Genomic DNA, 25,103 nt, shown 5'->3' with positions numbered 1-25,103 from the left:
TAAAAATTAAAAAAAAAAAAAAAGGATCAGCTGTTTAGTCTTGTCTTTATTGATAATTAAGATAATATAATCATCCTTTTTTACTATATGTTTTAAAAGTAACATTAGGAACTCTCAGATCCAAGACTGAAATAAAATCCCCTGCCCAGCAACCAGTTCCAGTAATAGGCTAGGTTGCAAAGGGAAACAGATTCTTGGGCCTTTGTCTTAGTGTTACTGGCCCTACTGTTACCATCATTAAACTGAAAGGGAAGGGCCTAACTTCTCCAGGAGTATTTGGAGGCTCAGTACAGATTCCCATAATTGGCCTCAGAACCACTATATTTCTTTTTTTGTGCTGTTTCAAATTGCATTAGGAAAGATTACATGGAACACTTTAACTTACTTTTGTGTCAAAATGGAGAAAAGATATCTGTTTAAGACACAGCTGTGAAATTCCCATCTCTTTTGAAGTTGAGGGCATAAAATGGAAATTGTTTTCCAAATCCTTGTTAAAAGGCTTTTATTGATAGTTAAGAAGCAAATTTAAGTTAACAAAATCAGTACAAATGTCTTCATAAAGCTGATCCAGAAGATCAGCTATTTTGCAAAAAGATAAGTGATTTATATCTGGTGCTCACCTATTTCCTGCCTTTTTTTTTTTTTTTAACTTCAGAGGTAAGTTTTTACCAAAGTTTGTAATTAGTTCTATTGGTTTTAGTTGTTTGTTTTTTTGTGGGGTTTTTTTTTTTCCATGCACAAAAGTTAGTGCATGGGTTTATACATTGCAAGAAACAAAACAACAATCCATATTGTTGACTTTCTGTATTGTTTCCCCAAAAGAATGTATAATCTTTTGGCATGTCTTGAAACTATCTTTTATCATATCACTTTTTTTTTTTTAAAGAAGAATATCATTCTGAAAGGGACCCATATATAATCCCTTCATGTTTACTTTCACTGATGTTTGACTCTTTTAAATGTAGTAGTTGATTAAATGTGTACTCAACCATAAGACACTTTTGGAATCCAGTTAAGACAAGTCATGAAAGACTATAGGTGAAGTTTCAGGATTTCTTAGGTAGAACTAAAAACTTACTATGTAGTGTAACTTACTTGTGTCTCATTCTTAAAGACTGAAGAAGTGCCTAATACTTAAATCAGAGCTGGTGATTTTCCTTAAACTTTGGTAGACTCTAATTATTGTTACAATAAGTTTTGGTGGAAATCACTTACACTGAAAGTATTTGAAGACAATGTATCTCAAATTGATACATTTTATTTCTGCTAAAATTTGTAAAGCCTTTAAGAACATTTTATTCCCCTAAGAATACTTATCTTAACGAATTAATAATTGATATTCTATAATTATCCAAACTATTGAACCAAAACGTGTCCATTGTAATCTGGTAAATCTGAGAATTTAATATAGCTTTTAATTCTCTAACCTTATTTAAAATGAATTATGTTGGACTGATATTATTTAGATGCATAATGTGATAGCATGAATCCGGAGGATTTTTCCCCTGGCTGTAGAGCAGACACCATGACCCAAGGGAGTTCTTTCTTTTCCTAGTCTGAAAGACCCAGAGCTCTGATAAAGGTGTTTTCAATACAGCCTTCTTGCTATTTCTGTAGAGTGGATACTCCTTGGTTGCTTTGGATGAGTTCCAAGAGGAGGAGGACAGAAAGGGAAAGATTAAGAAAGGTAGAATGTGCCCACCCTCCTTGATTCTGGGTGGGAGTAAAAATGGCAACAATTTTAGTGCTTTTTGTAGGTGGTTTACTTGGTACTGATTTTTCAGGGATTGCCTAGTGAGGCTTCGGATTCCTCTCATTCTAGCTTTCCCTTCACTTTGCCTCCGATTTTCTGGTAGCTAACATCCTTTTTCCTTCTTAATACGAGGGAAGATGTGTCTTCATATTCTCCTGTGACAGTAATTCTACAGAAAGAGTAAGAGAAAGGGAGATCTTAATCTTCATTCAACAAGTATATATTGAGCACTTAAAATATATTCGTGGCTTTAGAGAGAGTATAAAAATCAATAAAAACAAAATCCTACAATCAAGAGCTTAGGGTTTGGTGTATATAGCTATACTGCTATATGAAGTGGAAAGGATCCTAAGAATGTTTATGACACCTTCCTTACTTTGTGGTCCAAGCCATTTACTAATTTGCCTGGCTTTTTTAATGTTTCTGTTTATTCTTTCAACAGGCAACAGTTTCCATTTACCTAAAGCATTTTCACCAAATTTTAATTATAGTTGTGGTATTATTCAGTTCAGTTGTGGCACAGATTACTGCTATGCCAGAGTTGGCACTCATTCGAAACCCTGGCCCTGATACAGGCATGCCCCTGTAATGGATTAATGCTTTGTTTCTTTTGAAATCTGAGGGAGTATAGTATTTTTTCCCCTTTGCCATACAGGTCTTTTGTCTCTGGAGGGAAAAGGAAACTAGCCAGGATATTAAATTAAGCCAGGTGCATTAGATTAAGATTGTACTATCCCTAGTTTTTTGAACTAGAGCAGAAAAATCTTTTGGAGCTCAAAGTATCGATGGTGTTGATTTTCTTCTTGATGGTAAACAAGTTTTGATTTGGGCTGTTGGGTTTAGAAATAAATTAGGGAAGGAAGAAGACCATTTAGGATGCTCTGTAAAGTTCTGGGCTTAATTTTTAAGTTGACCTACTTCATTTTAGAAAACTAAGGACTGCCATAGTACAACTTGAAATTTGAACAGATTACAATTTTTTTTAGAGCTGAGTTTTGCAAGAGGTCATAGAGTTGTGTAAAACTGAGTTCTTCAAAGTTTTGAAGAAATAGAGTATGTAAACATTAAGATTTATGTCTGTGCCAATTTTACTTGGGTTTTATATGTACAAAAAAAAATAGGAAATGTGACATTTCCTATTTGGTTTTGAAATAGTGGCCCTAAAAAGTATAAACAGCCCTAATTAAAACGTTTTCATTTTAACAACTCAATGCCTATTAAACCCTATGCACTTCTGGAATTTTGTACCTATACTCATTTGTTTCTATTAATAGAATATATCACTTTATGTTGCTTTATTTTCAACCCATATTGGACAAAATGTGAGCTTTCTTGAAAGCTGAATGAGAGATGCAAAGAGGAAGAAAATCTTAAATGATTTTCTAAAAAGTATATTTCATTTGAAATGGTGGAAATCATGCTTGCAAGATTGAATGCATGATCCCAGTGCACTGAACCCTCCTCACTTTAGGTAAATCAATCCATATTTTGGTACAATATAAAAATATATTATTTGCTTCTTTTGAAGAGGAAACTTAACATGTTAAAATTTTGGATACACAATTGTACCTGCTTCAGTGTGCTTGATGTCTCTTTTGCCCTGTATATGAATGTCTTCGTGGCTGCCCTCTGCATTTTCAAGCTGCTTGTATCCTAACAGTTTGGAGTTTGGAGCTCTTTTGAGTACAGCTTTCATCTTCCATTCCCTAATCTGCAGATTTTTAAAATCTACTTGCAAATATGTATAGTCTTTAATGCTCCATGCTTTCTCTATCATAACAATTAATTACAAACTACAGACTTAAAGGTAGATTTCCAAAAATGTATTAAGAAAAAGGCAAAGTACACTTCATTTATACAAAGTCCAGAAGACAGCCTGTTCCATTGTTGCCAGACTTCTGGAATATATTAGGTGAACTCTACTTAGCTTATGGCACAAATTAATAAAGTTGGATCAGTAATTTTTTTAAAGGTTGGAGTCAGAAGTGAGATTAATTTCTACATACCCTTTTTTCTTGGTTACATTATTTATAATGGAAAGAGGGAAATGTTCATTAAGGATTTGCCAAACTGGAGGGAATGGAGGATATACGGGGTATGAATCAAATGTCTGTTACATTTTCTTATTTTAATTTGTATATATTTTAATTGTTCTCTCTCTCTACCCATTAAAGATTCCAGTGCTGAATATTCAAATGAAAATTTTTCCTGCACTTTGTACTGTAGCAGGGACCATATTTTCCTGTACAAATTACTTCCGTGTAATCTTCACAGGTGGTGTTGGAAAAAATGGATCAACAATAGCAGTGAGTACATCTTAAGATTTCCAGCGATTATTTATACCAAGATTTGGTTTTGTAGTTGCTCTTTCATTGGAATTGTATAAAATACTTGTTAATTTAGAGTTTCTGTTTAAACAAAAAATAATATCCAAAACTTCTCAGTTTTACCTATATATGCATATGTTTATATGCTTACATGCATTTTTTTCACACAGGCACAAGCACATTTATTACACATACATATTTTTTAAAGTATGATTGGGACCCCTGGGTGGCTCAGTCAGTTGAGCATCTGGCTCTTAGTTTTGGCTCAGGTCATGAACTGGGGGTCCGCAGTTGAGCCCTGCATCGGGTTCCGTACTCAGCTTAGAGTCTGCTTGGGATCCTCTCCCTCTCCTCCTTCCCCAGTCATGCTATCTTTCAAATACATAAATAAAGATAAATGTAAAAGTAAATAGAAGTATGATCTGCTTTGTAAAATAAACCTGGCCATGTAAGTAAAATCGTCAATTTGCCTAACCAGCCCGTGCTGCTCTTTTCTTCTTTAGCTGTTCTGGTATTCAGTTATAGGAACTGCTGGCTGGCAGGTACCATGAGGTTCTTAAAAGTTTGAGCTGATCTGTCTTACAGCAGATCCACATAGTATCTGATAATATTGAGTGCCATTAATCTCTCCCCTCTCTTTACTCTGCACAGGGAACAAGTGTCCTCTCTCCTTTTCTCCATATTGGATCGGTGATTACCCTAGCTGCAATGATCTATAAGAAATCGGCAGTTCAGCTTTTTGAAAAGCATCCCTGTCTTTATATACTGACATTCGGTTTTGTATCTGCTAAAATCACTAATAAGCTTGTGGTAAGCCCCAGAGTTTTTATTTGTTTTTACATTCATCCCATTTTGATTTTATGGCACCAGTTTTCATTCTACAGCTTCCTGACCAGTTCTAGAGTTCACTCTCCTCCATCAACAAGTGAAGCTATAACCTGAGGTTACCAGAAGCTCCGTGGATCTCCATAACTCTTCTTTCTGCTGCAGTTTAATTTAGTGCTTTAGTTTATCTGCCTTTTCCAGTCTCAGTCTGTACATTCAAATTAAGGCTCTTTATGAAAAGCATCTTTGAGGGGCTCTGCTACATGGGCTGTTTGGTGTATAACTCTCATACACCTTGTCAGTTTTTTAGTTTTGGAAATTCAACTTTTTATCCAGCGTTGCTAAATAATTCTTGAAATTTGTGATTTGAGCACAAAATTGATTTACTGTACACCTCACAGTTACTCTAGTGTGAAAGCGCCTGCACATCCATTTCTCTTTTATTTGCAGGTGGCACACATGACTAAAAGTGAAATGCATCTGCTCGACACAGCATTCATAGGTCCAGCACTTTTGTTTCTGGACCAGTATTTTAACAGCTTTATTGATGAATATATTGTACTTTGGATTGCTCTGGTAAGTATCATACTGTCTCCTATTTTATGATTTGTTTTCTTGTTTCTGTGGGCCAGTGCTGAAAGATCATATAATGGTAACGATTTGGCATACCAAAAAACCACAATTACAGGACTTGGCAAGAGTTCGCGTGGTTTCATCTTTGAGCCATTTTTTGCATTATTCTTATTCGTGTTGCCTTCATCGGGGCTCAAAAATTCCAGATTTCTGACTGTGTAGAGCAGGAGTGAAGTTTTATCGGAACACAGCCATGGCCATTCATGTATTGTCTGTGGCTGCTTTCAAGCTACAATGGCAAAGTTGAGCGGTTGAAATGAAGATGGCATGGTCCACAGAACCTCAAGTATTTACTGTCTCTCCGGAAAGAGTTTGTTAATCCTTCGCATAAAAGAAAAATCCGTGAGGAAATTGAGTTGTTAAATCATATGGAACTGAAAACAAATCTGAAAAGAAGGGAAGAAAGTCAGAGGAGCCCGTCCTCTTTGCTTTCAGGAAGCTTAGGTATGGCCTAAGCAGGTCCTGAGAATCTAATAGTCTCTCTTCTTTCCAGGTGTTCTCTTTCTTTGATTTGATCCGCTACTGTGTCAGTGTTTGCAATCAGATTGCGTCTCACCTACACATACATGTCTTCAGAATCAAGGTCTCTACGGCTCATTCTAATCATCATTAATGAAGTTAACTTGGTGTCGTTATATAGGAAACTCATGTTTTCTGCAGGAAAGAATCTGAACATATTAAGGAGAATGGGGTGTATAAGAACAACTATAATTTATAATAATCAATGTTGTATAACTTTTCTTTGTTCTTGGTAGCACTCCTTACCTATCCTGTGTGAGAATGAGAATTTCAAGTTCCATCCTGTAATTGTCCATATTGTCATGCAGGATTTGGCCAAAGGAAGCATGCAGGAAAAATTGCCATGTGTTTGTAATTATCCTGGATTCAGAATAAAATTGTCCTGGGGAACCAATCCCTAGTGGTGGAGATTTCTAATGTAGAATATTTGCAGGCCAAAAAATGGTTGCTTTATAATTTTAACAAATCATCTTTTAGTGACATCCTTGTTTAGTGTCTTCTCAAGCTTTCTTTAACTAAGGAGCTCAGCTTGTGGCACAGATATATCCCACTAGCTTGTGAGATGGAATTAGCGATAAAGACCTTGAATTTGGATTGAAAGGTTTCCTGTCTTTACATTGTTGAGAAAGTCATTTTTTTATTGCTCAAGAAATGGTAATTCTCATGGGTTTGGGAAATCCTGTTAGCATGCAGAGTAATGTGATAACTTTGTTGATCCATTTTATTTTTTTAAATAAATATATGATCTGAAAGCCAGCCTTTTTCTGTTTTATTCAGTGGAAAGATAACTGAGTTTTAATGTCATTTTTTAAAATTTAAGCAAAATTTATTTCTGTTCTTTAATAAGGAAATTCAGTCAGCCACTTTGTCATGTGTCCTGCGATCTATTTTGTATAAGCTACTTAACTTAAACATAGAACTAAAAAATAAAATAAAAAATCAAATGAAACAGAACTATATTCATTTTCCCTCTCAATAGGTTTTTTTGCTGTACTTGTTACCTTTGAGATTATGTCTTCCCCTAGATTTTCAAGAAGGGAGGTTTAGGCCTCTCTGAGGCAGTTAGTAAAAAACTGTACTTCTATTCTGGCTCCATAATATACTACAGTTTGAAATGAGGACCAGATATCTTTAGTAGATATAATCCAGATCTGTTTCCATTGTATGTAGATAGTACAGTTGCTTGAAGGGAGGGGGTCCGCAGAAAAGAAACTAAAGAAAATAAACTATCTTCTTATTGATTTTTATTTACACCCTGTTTCCATAATCCTGGGTGAACAGTAGCTGCACTGCCTCAGCTGATAGAACTCTGGTTTCTTGCACTATTAATGCTTCCATTAACCCCATGTAGTCTTGAGTAGCAGTGACAGTGAACCCTTCAATTTCTTTGCTCGACTGTAGCAATAAAGAGAAATCTCTTTTTATTTTTGCTTGTTAGCAACTTCTCCAGCATCTGGGGTAGAGAAGTACATAGAGGAAAATGCCAGAGCAGGTCCAGTTTAGGACAAAGCAGGAAAAAAGAATGATTCTACTTATTTGGTACAGTTAACCTGTTGCCTTGCTTGATTATTGCAATAGACACAGCAAGATGTTAGTTACCTACAGTGGGAATTGAGGTCTGGGAGAGGCTAAGTGGCATACCAATGACACACAGTTGTTACTTTTCCAAATGGAAACTAGACCCCGTATCTTCTGAATCCTGGTCCAATGTTCTCTCCTACACCTTAGTAGGTTTGGGTGTCAAAAGCTGTAAACTGAAATGTTCAAATCTTTTTCAGCATGAAGGGAATCTGGAAAATGCTCAGATATTTGGTGTGTGCTTCCTTAGCTCTTGGTACCATTGTCATCAGATCAAGGGTATGTTTGTTTGTTTGTTCTTTTTTGTTTGTTTTTTTTTTTTAATTTTTATTTATTTATGATAGTCACAGAGAGAGAAAGAGAGAGAGGCAGAGACACAGGCAGAGGGAGAAGCAGGCTTCACGCACCGGAAGCCCGATGTGGGATTCGATCCCGGGTCTCCAGGATCGTGCCCTGAGCCAAAGGCAGGCGCCAAACCGCTGCGCCACCCAGGGATCCCCAGATCAAGGGTATGTTTATAGAAAACCTCAGCTGGCCTTGCCTCTTCTTGAGATCATATATACCTGGTAAGATAACAGAATCACCTGAAGGAGCTTTAAAAATCACCGCTTCCTGAGTCCTATCTCTAGAGATGATTGGTAGGTTTGGGATGAGGTCTCAGAAAGTACTTTCAGAAGCTTCCCAGGATTCCAGTCCTTACTCTAAAACTTTTTGAGGTACAGCTAGGTTTAGGAACCAGTGCTGTAAACTAATCTACCTAAAAAGATGTGGTGATTCTTCACAAAAAGTAGCAGCATACTTAACAGGTGGTGTGTGGACAGTGGGACACCAGTAGTGTGTCTCTGTGCTTCCCACATCAAATTCCATTGGCTTTAACTTCAATTTGGCCATCCCAGTCCCCTCTTTCGCCCCCCAAAGACATTTGTGCTCTGTATAGAATTCAGGGATCTCTGAGGGCCACACATACATATACATTAAAAATACATTAAAAAATGAGAGTTTTGAAAGACGAGGCTTCCCATCCCTTACACTGTTGAAACAGAAGCTGTCATTGGTAGCACAGAGGGAAGGGGCACTTGGGTAGCTCAGTCAGTGAAGCCTTTGATTTGAGCTTAGGTCATAATCTTCAGGGTCATGGGATCGAGCCCATGTCAGGCTCTGTGGCTCAGCACTGAGTCGGCCTGTTCCTCTTTCCCAACTGCGGGTCCTCTCGCTCTCTCTCACTCTAATAAAATCTGGAAGAAAAAAAATTACAGAGGGAACATGGACAAGGTGATTACTAAACTACTTTGGGTTCTTAAGATGATGATACTATTTCCTGAAAGAGGGAAAATGACAATGAAGCAATCCCTCTACCTTTAGCTAAAGATTGAACTGGGCTTCTCAAAATAACCAAGTAGGAAGTTGGATTGAAGGTTCCACAGTTGGATTGAAGGTTCCAAACCAGAAGTGATGGGCAGACAGACCTGGCTTTGGAGGCAATGTAGAGGCTTTCACTGGCTTCTGGGAACTGAAATTTCCTACCTTCAAGTTGCCCTAGATGGCAGGTGCTTCCTGGCCAGCAGCCCTTCCTCCCAGATTCTCGAAGGCACACCTGACTGGAACTGAGAACTGTTGCCCTGTCCAGTACTATTGCTCCCTCTACCCATGTCCCCCCACCTTCTTGTCTGAAGTGGAGCTGCCACCCCAAAGTTCTGGCCCACTATGGCCAGTCCCTCCGCCCCCCCACCTCAGTCCAGCTTCTCATACCTGTTGCCTTGTGCTCCTGGTTCTCTCCCTCTCTGCCCTGGAATGGAAGTTAAGGATAACACAAAAACAAGAAGATTTTCATCTTTATTCTTATCTTCACACATCCACAGACTTGTTTTTTTATGTGAAGAGACTGAGCCTTGGGCCACAACTGCTTTCCCTTTTGAGGATTTTGTGATTGTGGTTCCTGGAAGACGGCAGTCCCAGCAACTTCTGAGGCTCCATAGCACCTGTGCCACTCTGCCACTCTGTGTCACCTGTGCGGAACATGAGCTCGGAGCCCAGCTCTGTGAGCACAGATGTCAGAGCCTTCCAGAGTCTGGAGAAAGTGGATTCCAGGGACCCTGAACTCAAGACAGCAGCCTGAAGCGAGACCTGGTTACCATGTCTCAGAGGAGGCCGTGGATTCTGGAGGCTGTGAGCTTTGCCAGTCCCACACCGTGCTGGCAGGGGCCAAAGTCCAAAACTGGCCTGTGAGTCCAGTCGCTCCTGTTGACCACAGTTCTTATTTCACAGTCTTCTCCCTTGATTTCTTCTGTTTCTTCTGTTCCTCATATTCAAGTATTTTACGTTGGAAGTAGCCTGTGGGTTCAGACACCGGTGTTAGAGGCCTGTAATCTGGCCAGCTGGATGATGATGAGTTCAGGAGTGAGGATCAGAAATAACCTGTCTGTTCCCTGTGCTCCCCCTCCACACCCACATTCCTATCAAGATTTCCATCTCCTTATGGGCCTTTGGAGATCCAGGTATTCATTTTGGCCCAAAGCTGGAGCTACAAATAGAACAATTAATAGAAATTAGCTCCAGATTAAAATAAAGAGCAACTTTTACAAAATGGCAGCTCAGAGGCATCTTTTGAGACTCCAGGTTATTTCAGTTCAACCCCACCAAGACTACATTTATTTTGTGGGCCTCCAGAGCCAGTGCTCTTCATCATAGGGCCATGCCCAACTTGGAGGCAGTGACCCTTCCTGGGCTTGGAATGATAGGGAGCTGTCACCGTCTACCTGCAGGAGGGTTCCTGCTCTTCTCCGCTTCCTGGATGAAAAGGGAGAAGAGCTGTGTCTTCACAAACTTCTTCACGAATCGGCGGTTGGTCTTGGAGGTCAGAGCCTTATAGAAGGCTCGTTCTTGGAAGTGGCCTTGCCCGTTTGCCTCCCGCTTGATATAGGAAGCATAGTGGCCCACAGTCTTGACAAAGAACTGCACAAATGGGCCCGAAACATGCTCGTTGAGCTGTTCTGAAGCTGCAGGAGACACAGAGGCCAACTCAGAAAAACCACCCACTTCTGCCTCCAGGGGCTATAAGGCCGACTGAGAACTCCTGGGGAAGCAGCTAGGATTAGGGTCATAATTACAGATTAAAATGGGAGACAGGGTATGGATTCTCCACTATTTCTTGGGAAGAATCTCACACTCAGACTTGCCTTAGAATCTAGGCCCCTGGGACTGGCCCAGGACTGCTGGGTGGGATTGGCAGGGATGGTTGGGAATCCTGCCCTCAGGTTCTGTGAAGAAACCCAAAATAAGGGGCACCCAGGACTTACTCTGTGACTCATTGGTCCCCTGACCAAGGGAGTCTAAGATGTCATCCTGAAGCTTGGGTGGAAGGATATCTTTTTCGTCACCAACCTAGGAGAGGACAGAGCTAAGAAGTCAAGCGGTCTGGGAGGAGGAGTGCAGTATTGGCAGAAAGCCCGGGGAGGTGTGAATTCTACACTCCGACTCCACCCCCAAATAATTGGCCACATAGGAAAGAAGCAACAGAAGCTGCTTCTTGGCCTTCAGTCTGACTGTAAACATTAGCAAGTCTCCCCTGTACCCCTGGGGCACTGGGTTTCCATCCCTGCGCCAAAGGCACCGGCACTGACTGCCGTTCGTGAAGCTGTGTGCATCTTTGCCGAGGGCTCCTTGGGGGAGCTCTCCCTAGCATGAGTTCTCACCCAAGGAAAGCACTTCAAGCTCAGAGGAGGAGGAGCTTGGGAGACATGAGAGTGATGGAGTCAGTGGTGGGCCTGGGAGCCCAGACACTTACTGACATTAAGAAGGTTCCTTCACAAAGATTCACCAGCAGGACCTGAAATAAACAGAACGAATGGCTGTCTCCCCGCACATCAGAGACCTCAGGAGCACTCAGCACCGGCAATTCTCCTTTCCTGCCTGACACCCTCCTCTCTCCATCCCTGGAAGCCCCAGTTCCCCTCCTTTGGAGAAGCGATGAGGGTGTAGGAAGGGAGAGGAGGAGCGCTGAGGTAGGAGGGAATGTGATCAGGAAAATCAGAGCCAGTTGCTCTCTTAATGAAACACTAATGGTAGGAACGGCTTCTATATATGGAACGCTCAGCACACTTGAACCAGCTTTGCACATTTTCTCTCATTCAGTCCTACCCCACTGCACTTACAGGCAATATCCCCATTTTGCAGGTGAGGAAGCAAAGAAGCTGCCCAAGGTCATACTGTAGAACCGGTTTCCAAGCCTAGATCCAGCTGTCCTAGCTGCTGTATCTGTCTCCCCCCCACTGTGCCCCCTGCCCTCTGGTCAGATCTAGGCCAGCGTGGACACCTTTTGATCTTTTAAATGCTTACCACAACTTTATGTACAACTGCCCGGAGTCCTACTTTTAAAAAATTCCCTTGGATCTTTGGACCTTCCTGCAGGAAACAGGAAGCGAAGGGAGTGAGCCCAGGGCAACAGGAACAGGGAATGAAAGGCAGTGAGGAGACCATGTGTCTGCAGGCTGCAGGGGAAGTGAACACAGGGCTGGCACCTGAGCGTGTCACTGCTGGAGGGGCCCTCAGTCCAGACCTGACATGACAAATTGGCACCCTGCTGGTTAGATTCCAACCTGCCCATCTATTTCTTTGAGCCTCAGAGTATTTTTTTAATAATTGAGTTGGTTTCCAATATTTAATTTGGAAATTTTCACATAAAATTTGGTTTGGGGGCTTCTGAAAAGTCAGTAACTCTAACATTGGCTGGTCCATGTTTCGAAAGGACCAGGCTTGGATGGAATGGAGTGCAACTGCCTCTTTAGGCAGGGCATGTGCTCCACAGTTTACCAGGATCCTCCCAGAGCCTGGGTTGGTCACTTAAATTCCTGTGGGGCTCGTCTTTTCACTTTAGACTTGGTCTGGTCAGTACAGTGAATGATCCTTCTAGGCACCCTCCTTCCAAGTAAAAAGAGGGCCCGGAAAGTGTGCCAAAAGACAGAGCAGGCCCTGTAATTATTCATCATCGGGAGAAAAGCTGAACTCATCCAGGCCTGAGACCACTTGACTACATAGGCTCAAATGCCTATGTATTATTCAGGGAAGGCTGTTCATTTCAGGGAACTAAGAATGTACATGCAGCATATTTTTGGGAAGGTTCCCCAAAACCTTTCTACTATTCGCTGTCTTCCTGTCCCTTGCGTAATCCCTCCCAGGGCTCATGTGAGCAGTCAGAGAATCCCCACACACCCACAGTGGTCGCTGGCCCTTCCCCTTCTTCATCCCCTGCCCATTTCACAGAGCAGCTGCTGAGGACTAAAATAGGCCAAGGCTCTTGGATAGCAGGAGCTGCAGCCTGGCTGGCCTTGGGGTGTCTTCCTGCCGGGCTGTCAGGGGAGGAGCTGGAACTGCAGCATCAGCGAGTTTCATAACTCTGAGGGTTGGGACATTTTAAGTCATTGCCAAATGTGGGGCTGATAGTCTGACCCAGTCAGTCACATGGCAAAGGCTCCTTCAAAGGGCCTGTCTACTCAGCACTTCTGAGGAAGGCCAGGGAAGCTACGAAGGGAAACAGCCTGCTTCTTGACTTCCCAGCAACACTTTGTATAGTAGGGCTTTGGTTCTATGGTGCGAGGTTCCATCATTACTGGGGTGGCCTCCAATAAGTCCATTGAGTTCTCTGGACCTCCATTCTTTCTTATACAAATGGAGGAAGTCCTCCCACCAGAGCTGGTTTCTGCCTCTTTAGTAGCTTATGATGGGAGCCCACCTCTTCCCTTGGCCAGCCCTATGCACAGAGGGGTTAATGGTTAGCCAATGCAGACATACCTAAGTAACTCTTGTAGCTGGAGATTATAGTAACATGCAATCTCTGGGAAGTTTCTACTGACAAACCAGAGCTCATGTTTTGAGTTGTTCGTATGCTACCAGTGCCCATTTTCACCACTGAGCCAGGCCTCTGGTGTGTCTGGTGCATTGACAAGAGAGATAAGCTGACAAAAGTCAAGGGGGATCTGGACCTGTAGCCTCATTAGCCAGGTGAGCTCTGAGATGATCAAAAAATGGAGGCATCTGTGTGGCTCAGCTGGTTAAGCATCCGGCTCTTGATTTCAGCTCAGGTCATGATCTCAGGGTTGTGAGAGGGAGCCCTGCATTGGGCTACGCACTGAGCGAGGAGGAGCCTGCTTAATATTCTTTTTCTCCTCCCTCTGCCTCTCTCTCGCTGCTTGCGTGCGCACACACACGGATGCTTTCTCTCTCTAAAATAAATAAATAAAATTTAAATTTAAAAAAGAAAAAAGGATAACTCTACCTACAAAAATCTGCAACTTTTAAGACTCACAGTTTGCAGGAGGGCTATGTTAGCTCACTTGCAAGGAATGTGAATGAATTCTAGTGAGCTGTGTATTGTATAGACCAGCTGTGCTTATGCATCTAGATGAGAGATGGGACGCCCAGAGCCTGCCCTTGGGAATTAACTGGCCTAGGACAGCTGGATGACCCCTGAATAAGCTGCCCCTTAGGTCCAAAAAGAAATCGTTCAGGGGGAGGATGCAGCCACTTACTGAGCATCAACTATGTGTTAGGCACCAAGCTATGAGCTTTTTGCAGGTTATTTCCCCTTGCATCCCTGGCACTTGAACCCTGCCATCCCCATTTCATAGATAAGAAGCTCAGGCTTAAAGAGGTGAAGCACCACGCCCACCGTCACACAGGTCACACAGCTGTTAGTCGCAGAGCCCAGGTCTGACTCCCGCTGTGCCCGGCTCCGAGTGACACCCTCTTCTTGCTGCACCGTACCTCTTCCATGGGGCTATCCATAACCTGCTGCTGAAAGCGCATTTGTACTCCGACCATGAAGGGAGTGGGGCAGCAGACAGTGTCCAGAAGGCTCTCGGGGACAACGGGGATGTAGGTATGTGCCCAGCTGAAGGGGTAGAGCAGCGCAGCAGCAGCATGGATGCACTGAGACAGGGTGCTGGGAACAGGGCACAGGGAACACCAGTCAGAGAGGCCTCCCTGCGCCTCTACCCCTTCACACCCCCTGCCCCCCCACCCCCTGCCCCAGAAGTAGAAGCAAGTCTGGGAGCTGTGCTGGTTGCAGAGCTTGTGGCTACTGGTAGCTGGGAGGAGAGGAAAGAGGGAGTGCCTTCGCTCCCGCAGATGGCTGGGTGAGCCCTTCTATATGAACGCCACTGCGCTAAGCATGTGGACACTAGGAAGTACGAGGCACTGACCCTGCTTAACGAACTCACACTGTAGTCAAGGAGACAAACATGTAAACAGTAGAGCACAGCACAGAGGCCAAGCCTTATTTCCTCTTTGTGGCTCTCCACCCTCTCAGCCCCAGTCTTTACCTCTCACAGCTCCCTCTGGCCACTAGAGGTTATTTCAAGTTAACAGGTTGGTGCCTGAGCTAGCTTGGGAAATTCCTAGATTCCAGGAACCTTTGCTGGGCAATTTCTACCCGGAAAGTCCCAGAGAGGTGGCTCCTCCACCCTTCCAGTGAAGCATTCCCTGTGTGATTACTGCCTCCGGCACAGCTCTGACGACTCCTCACCCCACCCTCCAACACACACAGCCCTGCTCTCTGGCCTCTCTTCTCCAACGGCTTCTTCATGGCTCTTCATTTCTCCAAACAACCCTCATGCCAAGGCCAATAAAAACACAGAAACAGAAACCCTGTTTCAGTTCTTGGTATGGAGCTTATACTTCCTGAGTTAGAAAGCTTGAGTCTTTGAGGGTCTAGCCAAGGCTTAGGCTGACTGGAAGTCCCCCACACCCCCCACCCCGCCTGTGCTTCAGGGATCTGACATGCTCAGTGTGGGAAGGAAGTGGGGAGTGGTGGGATCTCCCTGGAGAAAGTGAGCACCTCCAAGGCAAATCCTGCCAGCCTTGGCCCATGTCCAGGTCAGCTGGCACCTGGAGTCACCTTTACTTCCTATACACTGCTCTCGGGAAAGACAGGAGCCCCAGCTCTAGCCACAACAGAAACCTCTCATTTTTCTCCAGGGTTCAAAGTAGAAGCACTATTTCCAGAGCAATAGATTACACCACTTCCCACAAGGATTAGGCCTACAACTAGTGTCTTTTTGGTTATCACTGATTTTAGAGACTGCTCAACCCAAAGCCCTCACTCCCTGCCCAAACTTCCTTTCCTCTAAAGCCCACGATATTCACCTGACCCTCTGGCCTAACATTTGAGTCCCTAACATCCTTTTCTTCCTCTTCCCTAAAAGACAGAATGAGGGTTGTCAGCCCAACATCATTGGCTTTCTCCCCTGCCCACAGCAATAGGTCAGTCTCCTACTGTTTCATGATATTCTCCTCCATTCTGTCACATGTCTCCCCATATCTTTCTCAGACTTGAGGCCCCTAACAGGCAGAGACCAAGACATGACAGTACCCTTCTTCGCCTGTGCCCAGGGATATATTCAACTGTGAACTTATTATTAAGGATAACAGGTTTTGTACAGCAAGGGAAGCCATCAATACAACGAAAAGGCAACCTACTGAATGGAAGATGTGTAAATGATATATCTAATAGAGGGTTAATATCTACAATATATAACAAACTCCTACAATTCAACACCAAAAATCATCATCATCATCATCATCATCATGTGACTAAAAAAATGGGTAGAGGACCTGAATAGACACTTTTCTAAAGAGGACATACAACAGACACAAAAAGGTATTCATTGTTAGTAACTGTCAGGGAAATGCAAATTAGAGGTATCACCTGACAGCAGTCAGAAGGGCTAGGATCACAAGGACAAGAAATAACAACTGTTGGCGAGGATATGGAGAAAAGGAACCCTTTTGCAATGCTCATGGGATGCAAACTGGTACAGCCACTATGGAAAACAGTATGGAGGTTTCTCAAAAACTTAAACATTCAAACACGGTACAACCCAATAATTCTGCTGAGCGTATACCCAAAGAAAACAAAAGCACTATGTGAAAAGCTGTATGCACCCTTATGTTCACTGCAGCAATATTTACCATGGCCAAGATATGAAAAAACAACCTAAGTGTCCATCGACTGATGAATGGATAAAGAAGATGTATATACCATGGAATATTACTCAGCCATGTGAGATAGGAAATCTTGCCATTTATACCAACATGAATGGACCTAGAGGATACTACGCTAAGTGAAATAAGTCAGAGAAAGACAAATACCATATGATTTCACTTATATGTGGAATCTTAAAAACAAAACAAACGAAAGCAGAAACCTACTCATAAATACAGAGAACAAACTGGTGGTTGCCAGAGGGGAAGTGTGAGGGAGGATGGGCAAAATAAGTGAAGGGGGTTAAGAGGTACAGACTTCTAGTTATAAAATAAGTCACAGAGATGAAAAAAAGTACAGCATAGGGAATATAGTCAATAATCTTGTAATAATATTTTATGGTGATGGGTGTTGACTACACCTATCTTGGTAAGCACTGCATAATGTGTAGAATTGTTGGATCAATATGTTGAAACTAATGTAACACTGTATGTCAACTATACTTAATAAAAATAATGATTAAAAAGTAAAAATAAGTAAAATTAAAAGACCAAAAAAAAAAAAAATCCCAGCTAGCTCTTACCAATAGGTGTGCGCCTGGCAGGGTGGTAGGTACCTGGTATGCACTGTTTCATTTAATCCTTGACACAACCTTATGAGGTAGTTGCAATCATTATCTTGATTTTACAGTTAAGGAGATAATGACTTTAAGAAGTTAAGAAACTGACCTAAGGGGAAGCACAGAGCTACAGGTGGAAGAATATATTGGACTTGAACCTTGTTCTGCTGATTTCAACACCTATGCTTTCAAGCATTACAGGAGTCTCCGTACCCTAAGGTCAAAGACCATGTCTTGTTTGTCTGTATCTTCCTGATGTTTGGCATCTGGCAGTTGACACATAACAAATGTTTTTTGAATGAGTAAACAAATGGATAGATGAGATGTGTTGGCCATTAAGGATGATGAGCTTGACCTCAATACCAGTATGCACCTTCTTACCCTGTCCTAAGCCTAAGAGTAGAATCCCTAAGCCATCAAGAGTAGAATCACAACTGCACCCATCCCTTCCACTCTCCACCTGGGCTGGCCCAGAACACTTCATGCCCTGCTCAGAGCTACATCTGGAATTTTCTTCAGGCTGAGGAAGCAATCAAGTTTGGAGGCAGAAGCAAGGGAATTGCAACAGCTGTTTCTCCACGAGGCTTGGTGCAGAATCAGACCCAGAGGCAGGAAGGAGAGTGCAGGGGTCCTACAGCCTGATTCCCTTAGAAAGCCCTCTGACCTGTCCCCTAAACCCAGGGGCACCGGTCAGCCCAGGAGAGCTGCTCAGCAGCCAGTCCCACCTGAGACCTTCTGCCAGAAAGATGATTCTTCTCTCCAGCACAGCAGAGGCAAAGATCTGAAGGATCTGCTCAAAACTGAGACAGCGCAGCAGAACACTAAAATCCACGTGTTCTAGGTGGGAGTCCAGGGGCCGCGTCAGGGAGATGAACTGCAGGGGAACCAGAGAGAGGAGGCATCACCACCCTGGAAGGTGCCAGAGTCCCGGAAGGCTGGGTCTTTGCTGGTCTCCACTGGATTCTCCCCGCCCCTCCCCTGCTGGAAGCCCATCCTCGGTTGGTTTCCCTCAGCACCAAGGGTCACGCTGACCCCCGTCCCTGGCCTGGCCCACACTGTGCTCTTCCTGCCTGAGGGCCTTCTCAGGCTGGCTCCCCCACCCCACCCCTGCTCAGTCTTCTTGTCTCCCCCTCCCTCCGCCTCAGAGGCCCTCACTAATGTGTGTTTCCCACCGTGGTTCCTCCCTTTCGTCACTGCTGTGCCTTGTTAAACCATGCACTTTATCCATGTGTTTACTTATTTAATGTCTGTATCTCCACTAGACTGTAGGTGCCAGGTCAGGAATCACACTCATTGTATCCACTATGGATACAACGGAAGCAAGCATTCTGTGCTTATTTTTGGAGAAAGGGAAAAAGCCTGACCCCTCCCCTTATTTTATGTGGGGAAGACAAGGTTCAGGGAGACACACCCATCTTCCAAAGTGCCAAGGGTCAGGACTGGGATTCTTAAAATAATGTGCTATTTGCTGCCCCAGGCTGCTTAGTAGCATCCCTCTGAGGCATGGATGGGGACACAGGGGTGGAGACACAGGGGTGGGGATGGATGATAAGAAGTAGACAGATGGAGGCCATAAGGTAAAGGCACTGAACACACATGGGAAGATAAGGGGGTGGGGGGAATGATGAAAAGTGGCAGTGTGGGGGACACTGGTTTTCTTTATAAATACAAGTCTTGGTGGCTTTAACGAGGTCCTTGAGAGCGTCAGGTTGGGAGAATCAGAAACCTTGGGTTTGATTTTCAGCTCTGCCCCAAAATTCCAGCTAGGCCCCAGTCCCCACCCGGCTCATGTGTTAACCCCACGAATGGCAGGGCTGTGAGAGTGGTGCCACCAAAGCCCCCCTCTCCAGCCAGGGAGGGGCTCACACTCAGGAACCCACCTCAGTGCCCGAGTCCGGGATGAAGCTCTTGAGCATGACGGTCTTCCCGGGAGCAGGGAAGGCCGCCTCTCGGAGGCCCTGCATGAACGGGTAAATGACCGCCACAGAGATCTGGTGCCTCTTCTCCACCTCATCCAGGATCTGCAAGGCAAGGGATGGTGGGACTCAAGACTCAAAGGAAGCCACTGGGAGGCGGTAGAGGCCCCACGTATGAGTGTCCCCCTGCCTCTCCCCACCCCACAACCCCACCCTCCAGCTGCTTCCCTCTCCTCCAGGCAGAGCTCAGTCTGCGGTTTATCTCCTACAGCTTCTTCCTTTTGCCCTCATTACCAGTCCACAGTCCTCCCTTCTCCTAGACCGACATAAGCTCCTTTCTCCCAGGAGCCATCCCAAAGTAAACCGTCATCCACAATGGTACCATGTCCCATCATCCTAGATGCAGTGGGAGCCCAAAAGCCTGGGCCTCTTGGGTGACTCCCCGCCCACAGGGCCAGGGCCAGACCCCATCCCTCAGAACCCTGCACAGATGAACACTCCACCAAGCAAAGGCTGACAGTGTCCTGCCCTCATCCTCCCAAGGCCTGCTGGCGGCAGAGCACCCTGAAGCTTTTGCGTGGCCACCGAGACACGCCCCGTCCATTCTGAGAACTGACTCAGATGTCCTGGCGCTCCAGGTAGCTCCAGCAGGAGAAGCCTTGCAGACCTCCACCCTCAAAGGAGTCAGAGGGAGTCTCAGGAACCCCAGTGTACAGTAATTGTCTTCATATTTGTTCAGTGTCCATGTTTCTCATGTCAGTTCATTGGAGCCTCACACCAGACAATGAGTCAGGGAGGTGAGGGATCATTGCATGCATTTGCCTGATGAGGAACTGGAAACTCCCACCCCCTAACCTGGGGCTCTCCCCGCTGTCCTGCTCCAGCTGCTTTCTTACCTGACCAGAGGGGGAGCATGGGCTCTCTTCAGGGGAGACAGTCCCTGGGCTCAGTTCCCACTCTTCTCGAAAATAAAGTGGAGCCCAAGCACCTCTCTGCCTCAGTTTCCCCAAGTGTGCCTTGGTTTGACCCCAGCTGTGAGGGAAGAGCTCCACTAAAGGCCCAGGGAACACAGGTGGGTCAGGCAGCCAGGATGCTGAACAGGCCCAACAGGCCCCGAGGAATCCCACTCCACCTCTACCTTGGAGAACAGGCCGAAGCAGCCGATGCAGCTGATGATGCAGTACACCTTGGGAAGACGAGGGCCACGGCCAGCGGGCTGTGGAGGGACAGAGAGGCTCCTTCAGCGCTGATGCCTCCCTAGGGCTTCTCCCAGCTGGGGCTGATGGGGCAGAAGGCTGGTGGTGGGGCTGGGGGAGTCGTGGGCAATGGTGGGGTCAGATGGAGAAAGGCCTGGCTGGGTAGTGGTTCTCTTTGTGGCCCAGGCAACAGGGAGGCCAGAGCAGCCACCAAAGCCAAAAGAAGATGGCCCTGAAGGGGCCAAGCACCGCCACCATCAGCACCAGTGCAATCTGGGGTCTGCAGAGAAAGGGAGTGAGTGCGGTGTGGAGAGAACATTGGCTGGAGAGGACAGCACTGTAACAGTGACTTGGAGAATCCCCGGAGACCCAAGAACCACCATCGGAATCCCAGTCTCTGGGAGGCTCCAGGAGCTGAGGCAGACAGGCCTGGGTACAGAAGGTGGAGAGAGGATGAGGAGCCGCCCCCAGGGTGAGCTGTTGAGAACTTGGGAAGGGCAGAGACCAAAGCAAGGCCAGCAAAGGTCCCCTGGGTGGCCAAGGAGGGGCTTGTGTCCCCGTTCCTGCAGGGTTGCAGAGGGCACTAACATGGCAGCAGGTGCTGGGCTGTGCTCTCCCTGCAACCACCACTGCCAGGTTTTGCAGCTGAAGGTTTTTGAGCCTTGGCTTTTGCAGCTGAAGCTCGAGCAAGCCCAGCTGCGGAGCAGAGCGGGCCGCAGAGAGGAGGGGCAGTTCTGAGCAGCACAAACCAAGAGGCGCCTGCAGTATCCAATCTTCCTGCTCCCATCCACGTTGGTCAGAACAAAGGAAAAGGTCTCCCTGCAAAAGAACAGACACATATTTGCATTTACTCACTGGATCCTAAAATCGGAAGGCAGTCAGTCAGTCTCAGAGAGATGCTGAGGGGGGGTCAGGAGGGCAGAGGGGAGCTGCCGATTAATCATGAGAGTAGTAACCACATCAGTAACTTATTAAGTGCTTATTGGCATCCAGCTCTACATAGGCCACCTCGTTTAATTCTCAAAACAACCCTTTGAGGTGGGTTCAATTACTCTTCCCCACTTGAAACACAAAGGAACTGAGGCTGAGGTGATTCTTATCCAAAGTCATTTAGCTCAAAAGTGGTAAAGCCAAAATCCAAACTCAGGCAGCCAAATTCCAGGGCTGACACTGAAAGGGACTTTGCCACATTGCTTTCTTAGAAGCCAAGGGCTTTCTGCAAAGTCTGGCTTCTGCCAGAGGCAGTCAAAACACGGCAACGGTCATTCCCAGGATGGGTGAGACAGCCTTGCCCTTCTCTGGACATAGGCGACTGACTGGTTAACCTAGTTGGCCAGGATCCTTGACCCTGGAGGACTCCAGGCAAGATGTTCCTAAGTGAATCAACTCTAGTCCCACCCCATCAGGAGGGAAGCTGGTGAGAACCCGGCACACACAGCAGGTGAGGGAGCCAGGGGACCCACAGAGCTCACACCTGTCCCTTCCCCCCCAGAACCAAATTCCTCTGTCCCAGGCCCAAGCAGTCACCTGGGGTACTCAGTGAGCGGTGCCCACGCATTCCCGTCTGGGAAGCAGAACAAGGGAATGGCTCCGAGCAGCCGCTCCTCCTCCTCCTGTTGGCCCCGAAGCAGGTTCTCCCGCTAGAAGGAATGGCAAAAGAGACCAGTGACTTGTGGAGGTAGGGGCAGGAGGAGAGGGCTGGGGGGTTGGCAGGCTTCTTTGGCGGCTCCGAAGCAGTTTGAGAATCAGCTTTCCTGGGGGCTCAGCAGGTGCCTGTCCCTCTGCACAGGGACTTCATTCCGGGGCAAGCCAGCTCAGGCTGAAAGCCCCTCCAAGGCCAAGTCTGCATGAGCCTGAGTGAGACATCAGTACCCTACACATCCACACAGGCAGGGAGGAGGCCAGGGCCTCACTGAATCCAGAAAGGCCCAGAGGCTGCCTGGTCTCCTGGGAGGGCCGCATGAGAGAACCACCACATCAGAGCAGCGGCCACCTCAGCTGTCGAGCTATCGGGGTTAACGAGAAGGATGCCCTGTCCCCACCCCTCCCCCAGTGTGGAGCAGACAAGAAGGAGCCTGGTGTTTGGGCTGTGGCCACAGGCTGAGCCTGCCCACCAGCTGTGATCCTGCCCCACCCTCTCTTTCCCACCCACCCCGGCCCCGGGAGGCCTGCTAGGGGCCTGGCACAAGGCAAGCCTCTCTAGACAAGGAGACTGAGAGGGGAATTTGGAAGAGCGAAGAGGCCCATAGGGGCAGAAGAACCAGCCTGGTTTCCCAGCTAGGGAGCCCAGGTCAGTTCCTCACAAAGAAGCCAGACCTAGATTCTGTGGGTGATAATAGGAAACAGGGCTGGGCCCTAAAGAAATAGGAGCACTGGGCACAGGGTGGCCCTAGACTCAAGCCCGCAGGGTGGAGTGGGGGAGAGGGCACCTCCACCCCTACCCTCCTGCCACCCAAATCCTGGCTCCCCCTGCCCTTTCCTTCAGCCCTTACCTTGGGAAACTGGTAGATGATGATGGGCTCATAGTCATCCCCTGAACTCTTTCTTTTGAGGGAAACCACCAGGAGGTATTCAAAGAAGTGTTGCCCTCCAGCAAAGGTGGGCAGACTGATCTCCTGGGCCCTTTCCGGTTCCTTTACAGCTTCCCTCTCCTGGAGAGATCCTGAAACCAAGACACCAGGGCCCACTTGGTATCTCAGTGGCCGGAGCCCCGAGTGGTCTGTGTGGCTCCAGGCAACTTCTGCACCTCGGACCCCCCATGCCAACGCTGAGGTCCCTGGAGCCTGCCCAGTTCCTCCGGGCCTGGAACAGGGTCAGGGCCAACTGGGCAGTTTGGGAGACTACCCTGGGAGATTTGTGAAAGCACAGGGAGCCAAGAGGAGGACAGAAACCTCTGATTTGGAAGCCAAGGAAATGTACTGGGGAGCCAGTTGGGAGGCCCTCTGTCCCAGAGGCAAAAACTGTGCTCACCCTTGGGTGCCCAGGGCAGTACCTGATACAGTAAGCCCCAAATGGACACATACCCAAATCAGAATAGATCCCAGGGCCATGTGTCTGTGACCACAGAGGGCATGACCAGCTCTAAAATCTAATAGGGGAAGCATCCTGGCCTAGTCACATGGGGGACCAAGTGGAGGTCAAACTATAAAAGACTCTACACTTAAGAGGAGGAGGAAGAAGCATTTCAAGGAAGAAACAGCCTCATCGAAGAGGGTCACCCTAGAAAACAGGAAGTGGGCAATCCAGTCCAGACCTGCTCGGAGTCGAGGCAGCCGGTTGCGGAAGAGCCTGAGCATCCCGCCTACCACTTGTCCTTCCATCTTCTCCAACTTTCGGGGCATGGAGTGCTTCCCCTTCCTCCAACACAGACTGGCTACTGAGAGCCTGAGAGAAGGGCTGCCGCTTCAGTCTCCAACCACAACTCCATGAAGCCACGCCGTGTGCTGCCTTCCAGATAGGGGAGGGCGGCTTCCATCCCGAGCACCCAATGATTGAGCAAGAAGGATGTGACGGGACCCAGGAAGGCAACAAAACGACCGCATCAAGAAGGCAGCATCCTGGCACTGCAGCTCAGACCTCAGCTCCTCCCAAGAGCCCCAGGGTGTGGCAAGAGAAAAGGTCAGGAGCAAACACCTCCAAGGCCCAGCTGCTTCTGGGCTAAAGGCTTTGAATTCTGGGCTGCACACTGTGCAGTGAGTTTATTCACAACCTCGGGACAGAGAAGAAGGCCCAGCAGCAGACTGTGGGCACTGGAACCTCACCAGCCCCAGGACAGGGATCTTAGATCCCATAACTTTGACTCCTGACCTTTCATATCTCAACTTGATTCACTACCACCAAAAAAAACCCTGCAAGGCCCACCGCTGCACTCTGGAGCTTCCAGAGCTTCAGGACTGCAAGCAGGGCACATAAATAGACTTGGCCCATTAATTCTCCAAATGGAAACTTTTTTCTAGCGAGAGAGTCCTGGAAATTGATCCGAACCTAAAACTCTCCTCTCCTGGAGGCAAAAATAGGAGCAAATCCATCTCTGAGCTGGAGAATTCCTGACACGTCAGGATGATGTACAGTGGTCCATCTCTCACCCCGTGCAATATATCCTAAGGCTGACTTCTCTCACAGGACCGTTCCCAGGGCTCCAGCAAAGAATCCCTCTTCCCAAACAGGAAGCACCGCCTCAGGTCGTCCTCCCTGGCCTACAGGAGGGGACTGGATGCATCAGCAGCCTTGGGGGGTCACTCAGTGACGGTGGAATGCAACTGGGCTGATCTCTGCCCCACTCCTGCTCAGTCGTTTTTGCCTGCTGGGCCAGGTCAAAAGTTCTGCCCAAGCTAAAAGCAGAGTACCTGGCCCCTTGGGCTCTAGTGGTGTCTAGAGGCTGTGTCTGGAGGCTGGAGAAGAGAGAAAAAGAGCAACAAATCACCTAGGATTCTCATGTAAACTGCTGCATGACTAAATGCATGGGGTAAGAGCCAGGAGGTGAAAGGGTTTGGTGTCAGCCTCTGCCACTCTGGCAAAGAATTAGCAGCCCTCTGGGGGAAAGTGGGTTGTTGGAAGAGGGAAGATGGCTGCCTTGTTCTTAAGACCAGGACAAACATTATATGGTCTCATTCATTTGGTGAATATAAAAAATAGTGAAAGGGAAAAAAGGGGAAAGGAGAGAAAATGAGTGAAAATATCAGTGAGGGTGACCGCACATGAGAGACTCCTAACTCTGGGAAACGAACAAGGGGTGGTGGAAGGGGAGGTGAGAGGGGGGT

At 46.4% G+C, this 25,103-nt stretch overlaps 2 protein-coding genes and 1 long non-coding RNA gene across 8 annotated transcripts in view; 2 read left to right on the top strand and 1 right to left on the bottom strand.

Moving 5' to 3' along the window:
- Positions 1-6,809, top strand: part of CEPT1 (choline/ethanolamine phosphotransferase 1) — a 37,515-nt gene extending 30,706 nt beyond the window's left edge. For all 3 annotated transcript variants that reach the window (XM_041747807.1, XM_041747806.1, XM_041747808.1), the window contains exons 6-9: positions 3,928-4,059; positions 4,732-4,890; positions 5,356-5,481; positions 6,032-6,809. In XM_041747807.1, coding sequence (XP_041603741.1) covers positions 3,928-4,059; positions 4,732-4,890; positions 5,356-5,481; positions 6,032-6,151 — 537 coding nt within the window. In that variant the 3' untranslated portion in view covers positions 6,152-6,809. The remainder of the gene's footprint in view (positions 1-3,927; positions 4,060-4,731; positions 4,891-5,355; positions 5,482-6,031) is intronic.
- A 2,646-nt stretch (positions 6,810-9,455) lies between these two features.
- The window catches only part of DENND2D (DENN domain containing 2D), a 19,476-nt gene continuing 3,828 nt past the window's right edge, over positions 9,456-25,103 (bottom strand). Inside the window, exons 1-13 of one of the 4 annotated variants that reach the window (XM_041749626.1) lie at positions 23,597-24,261; positions 22,836-23,005; positions 21,871-21,983; positions 21,093-21,162; positions 20,286-20,363; positions 19,112-19,252; positions 17,957-18,105; positions 14,395-14,572; positions 11,971-12,036; positions 11,420-11,461; positions 10,932-11,016; positions 10,392-10,631; positions 9,456-9,966 (exon numbers count right to left, since the gene is read on the bottom strand). In XM_041749626.1, coding sequence (XP_041605560.1) covers positions 9,890-9,966; positions 10,392-10,631; positions 10,932-11,016; positions 11,420-11,461; positions 11,971-12,036; positions 14,395-14,572; positions 17,957-18,105; positions 19,112-19,252; positions 20,286-20,363; positions 21,093-21,162; positions 21,871-21,983; positions 22,836-23,005; positions 23,597-23,684 — 1,497 coding nt within the window. In that variant the 5' untranslated portion in view covers positions 23,685-24,261 and the 3' untranslated portion in view covers positions 9,456-9,889. Of the gene's footprint in view, positions 9,967-10,391; positions 10,632-10,931; positions 11,017-11,419; positions 11,462-11,970; positions 12,037-14,394; positions 14,573-17,956; positions 18,106-19,111; positions 19,253-20,285; positions 20,364-21,092; positions 21,163-21,870; positions 21,984-22,835; positions 23,006-23,052; positions 23,071-23,596; positions 24,262-25,103 lie in introns of those variants that run through there. The other 3 variants (XM_041749629.1, XM_041749631.1, XM_041749630.1) reach the window with 3 other exon arrangements.
- Positions 24,463-25,103, top strand: part of LOC121487674 — a 19,872-nt gene continuing 19,231 nt past the window's right edge. The window contains exon 1 of the long non-coding RNA XR_005986896.1: positions 24,463-24,808. This is a non-coding gene — a long non-coding RNA (uncharacterized LOC121487674). The remainder of the gene's footprint in view (positions 24,809-25,103) is intronic.

The sequence above is a fragment of the Vulpes lagopus genome, chromosome 3 (assembly GCF_018345385.1).
Source record: "Vulpes lagopus strain Blue_001 chromosome 3, ASM1834538v1, whole genome shotgun sequence".
Lineage (NCBI taxonomy): Eukaryota > Metazoa > Chordata > Mammalia > Carnivora > Canidae > Vulpes > Vulpes lagopus.
This window is presented reverse-complemented; position numbering and strand designations above follow the sequence as displayed.